This window comes from Haliotis asinina, chromosome 6, assembly GCF_037392515.1.
Source record: "Haliotis asinina isolate JCU_RB_2024 chromosome 6, JCU_Hal_asi_v2, whole genome shotgun sequence".
NCBI lineage: Eukaryota > Metazoa > Mollusca > Gastropoda > Lepetellida > Haliotidae > Haliotis > Haliotis asinina.
The window spans coordinates 48,106,475-48,110,232 of NC_090285.1; the positions used below are offsets into that span (position 1 = coordinate 48,106,475).

The 3,758-nt window shown below is 41.1% G+C and overlaps 1 protein-coding gene across 1 annotated transcript; it reads left to right on the top strand.

Annotated features, from left to right (window-relative positions):
• The first annotated feature begins 458 nt into the window (after positions 1 to 458).
• On the top strand, positions 459 to 3,238 carry LOC137288118 (uncharacterized). Its single transcript, XM_067820515.1, has 3 exons — positions 459 to 704; positions 1,180 to 1,261; positions 2,775 to 3,238. Exons 1-3 carry the CDS (start codon positions 557 to 559, stop codon positions 3,007 to 3,009), a joined length of 465 nt encoding a protein of 154 aa, XP_067676616.1. The 5' UTR covers positions 459 to 556; the 3' UTR covers positions 3,010 to 3,238.
• Positions 3,239 to 3,758: the final 520 nt, after the last annotated feature.

Consider the following 3,758-nt stretch of genomic DNA (forward strand, 5'->3'; position numbering starts at 1 on the left):
GTAACCCCGATTTGAAATGCGAGATGATGTATCGTACTGTGAAACATTTCGAGTCGGAGGTCATCCTAAAAGTATATTTTAACACTCGCAAAGAGACGAAGTACAATTACCAATTTCGCAGGTCGATGCTCGTGCTGTTGATCACTGGATTGGCTAGTTCAGACTCGATTATTTATAGACCGCTGCCATTAAGCTAGAAAACTGCTGAGTTAAACATCAAACAAACAAACAAACAAACAAAACACAAGTAGACGTCTGACTCCAGAATTAAATGGGGCATAAACTAATTAATTATACAGGTCATTACGGCATCACGTCACGAATTCCATCTGTGGTAAGGCCAGTGATGGGGTTCTCATTAAAGCGGATGCATGAATCACGTTTTACTGTTGCCATGGTCACACAATAAGATTAAGTCACTTAAGTATTAAAACCCCGTGGACTTCCGGCCATCGTTCATAAGGAGAGGAGTCGAGAATCGGCTATATTAGAACACAGTCCCTCGTTGCGCACGGAAAGAACTATCCCCGAGACTTAGTAGTTTCAGAGAACAGCGATGAAGATGTTTGTGTCTGCAGTCCTATCGTCCTGTCTTATTCTTGTCCTTCACGTTTCGGACACCAGAGGCTACATCACAACAAAGTCTCCCTACCCATCCAACACTGAAGAGCCGGGTTTCAGGGATGTGTGTGAGATCCTCAACAGTAAGTTTCTCGAGGACAGTCGTGTTTGTTGATATATTTCGACCGGTGGAGATCTGTGTTAGAACTGGTCTTCAGCAACCCATGCTTGTCCTAAGAGGCGAGTAACGGGATCGGGTGGACAGGCGCGCTGACTCTGTTGACGTATGTTATCGTACGTATCTCAATTGCACAGATCAGTGCTCACGATGCTCATGACTAAATTGTTTGGTCCAGACTCAATTTTATAAAGATCGCCTCCATATAGGTGGAATATTGCTGTATTGACAAACCCACCAGCAAACGAGGTGTATTTCTGCTTCACAAATAAATATCAAAACTTTGACATATAAATAACATGAATGGATAAAGATTTGTAAGATTAAATATCAATATCATAAATAAAGATTCAATGTTATAAATAGGAAATCAATGGTAAAACGGTGCTTTAAATAACGTTTTTTTATGAACATTAATTTTTTACGTTTTTCATATTCAGTCATAACGTACCTGTTAGCAGCCATTGTTGTGGTACTCTGTTTGGGGTTTGCTGGAAATCAAGCTCTACTCATCAGACTCAGGTATGTGTGTGCGTATGATGATAAGAACTTTGGTTGGTTGTTAGTTTGTAACCCCGCACTCAGCAATATTCCAGCTGTATTTAGCATGATAACATCTTTGGTTGGTCGGCCCTGACTGACAGAGTACCGACAATAGTTGGCTTTGATATTTCGCTACATTTCAGTGTTTTCATGTAGACTTCTATTCGCTAAGGTTTCTTGGCTGAAACTGAAGCTGACCCGTGAAGGTCCCGAAGTAGAATAGGCCTTCAGCAACCCATGCTTGCCATAAAAGGCGACTATGCTTGTCGTAAGAGGCGACTAACGGGATCGGGTGGTCAGGCTCGCTGACGTGGTTGACACATGCCATCAGTTCCCAATTGTGCAGATCGATGCTCGTGTTGTTGATCACTGGATTGTCTGGTCCAGACTCGATTATTTACAGACCGCCGCCATATAGCTGGAATATTGCTGAGTGCGGCGTAAAACTAAACTCACTCACTCACGAAACTCAATCTGTGCTTGGATCAGTGACAGATGTTGCTGACTATGTACTTGTCACCATTAACGATGATTATCACGTCACAGGATGTGAGTGTGTTTTTACGCCACTTTTAGCGATGTTCCGGCAATATCAAGCGGGGGACACCTTTATGCTCGATAGGTAATAATGATAGTAAGCATAATCAGCGTTCGAAATTCCTGCCGCATGGGGCAGGCTATTTTCAACACGGACTTCCAAATTCTCAAGTTCACCTGCGCAACGGTGTGGTTAAAATTTCGACATTTATATGAATATATTCATCATATATAATAAATCAGAATTAATTCACTAACAGATCTTAAATAACCAGTTATTTCGTTTCTTGCACTGGCGTTATTTTTGAAAATATTTTACAAGTTTTGATTTAATTATACTAAGTAAATTCGTAATTTTTGTGGTCAGGTATGTTTTGGTCAGGGCTGGCAAATTTTACATCTGGCCAACCCTGTGGTCTGATTGAAATTTTTTTGACTTTCGTACCCTTGCATATTAATGTGTCACCACGCCTTGCCTGGTCTTGAAAGCCAGTCCACTGACCATTGGCATCACTGACTAATGAATGTTTGTCGATGCGATGTTGTCAGTTGACTGTTATTTTTTTATGACAAAGTCATAACAGAATGATAACAGAATGTTTCAGTTTGGTATAGTCCATGAAATGCTATCAACTGAAACGTTTTATCCGAATATTGTGATTTTAGCCTGTTATTACCGTAGTTTGATATACGGGTTTCGATCCATGTATTGCTGGTGGCAGTGACCAACCAAATAACTCGTTATATCCGACACGACAGGGACCAACCAAATAGTTAGCTGTATCAGCTTTCAGATGACAACTGACTAGTGTGTGGAGGTTATGACACAAACAGTTGACCATTGTTATATTTATTTGTTTATCGGGCGTGTCCTTTAAATTCGTTAAGGACGCAGGTTACGGTAAATATTCTCATAATTGTCCCTTTTCTAACGAAAGTTGTGTTGGTATTGTAGGTTGCTGCAAATGAAGACGATGAAAAGTCAACAGGATGAGGCACATGTATACAACAGGTTTCAAACGGACAGACAGATCAGCAGACCACACGTGTATGCACAAGTGGTTCCTGGAGCGCTGGGACAGGCGTCCCCAACAGACAGCACCGTGCGACACAGTTACATCGATATTCTTCCTCCGGACTCTGACGATTACATCAAACCTGTCTGCCACAAATGCCCGGGCAACGTATGAGTTCAAATCAGACATCAAACTGTTGTGAAGAATCCATTGTGTGTTTATGTTATCATGTGATATTTGTTAATGTGTATAGTTAGTATGGTCATAAGGTAGGAGCTCGGGCAGATTCCGTACAATAATGGAGAACATGTCCGATAATATGCATACTTGACTGTTGTGATATTCATACATATATTTTATCATAGTAATATCCTCTGTGCAAATACATTTCATATCACAAGTATTCGAATCTTGTTTACTTATATTTTATTTGTTTACAAGTTTTATTAGATTTCTGTGGCCCGAGAAGATCCGGGTTAGAATTGGTCTTCAACAACCCATGTTTGTTGTAAGAGGCGACTAACGGGACTCGGTGGTCAGATTCAGATCTAGATCGATGCTCCTGCTATTGATCTTTGGACTGTCTGGTCGATTATTTACAGACTGTAGCCATATAGCTGGAATATTGCTGAGTGCAGTGTTAAACAAAAACTAAAGTTCAATATTCCGTCGGGTACTGACAACTCGACACACTTGTTATTTTTTTCATCATAATACTAACTGTATCCAGGTTCCTGTGTTTCGTTTCGTAATAAGCGGGCGGTGGGGTAGCCTAGTGGTTAAAGCGTTCGCTCGTCACACCGAAGACCCGGGTTCGATTCCCCACATGGGTACAATGTGTGAAGCCCATTTTCTGGTGTCCCCCGCCGTGATACTGAGGGGATATTGCTAAAAGTGGCTTAAAAACTAAACTCACTCACATG

Bases quoted from the DNA above. Each gene is read 5' to 3' on its own strand.
- LOC137288118 (XM_067820515.1), top strand. From the start codon at position 557: ATGAAGATGTTTGTGTCTGCAGTCCTATCGTCCTGTCTTATTCTTGTC. The intron at 705-1,179 runs GTAAGTTTCTCG...TTTCATATTCAG, and splicing joins TGTGTGTGAGATCCTCAACA to TCATAACGTACCTGTTAGCA. The intron at 1,262-2,774 runs GTATGTGTGTGC...TTGGTATTGTAG, and splicing joins GCTCTACTCATCAGACTCAG to GTTGCTGCAAATGAAGACGA.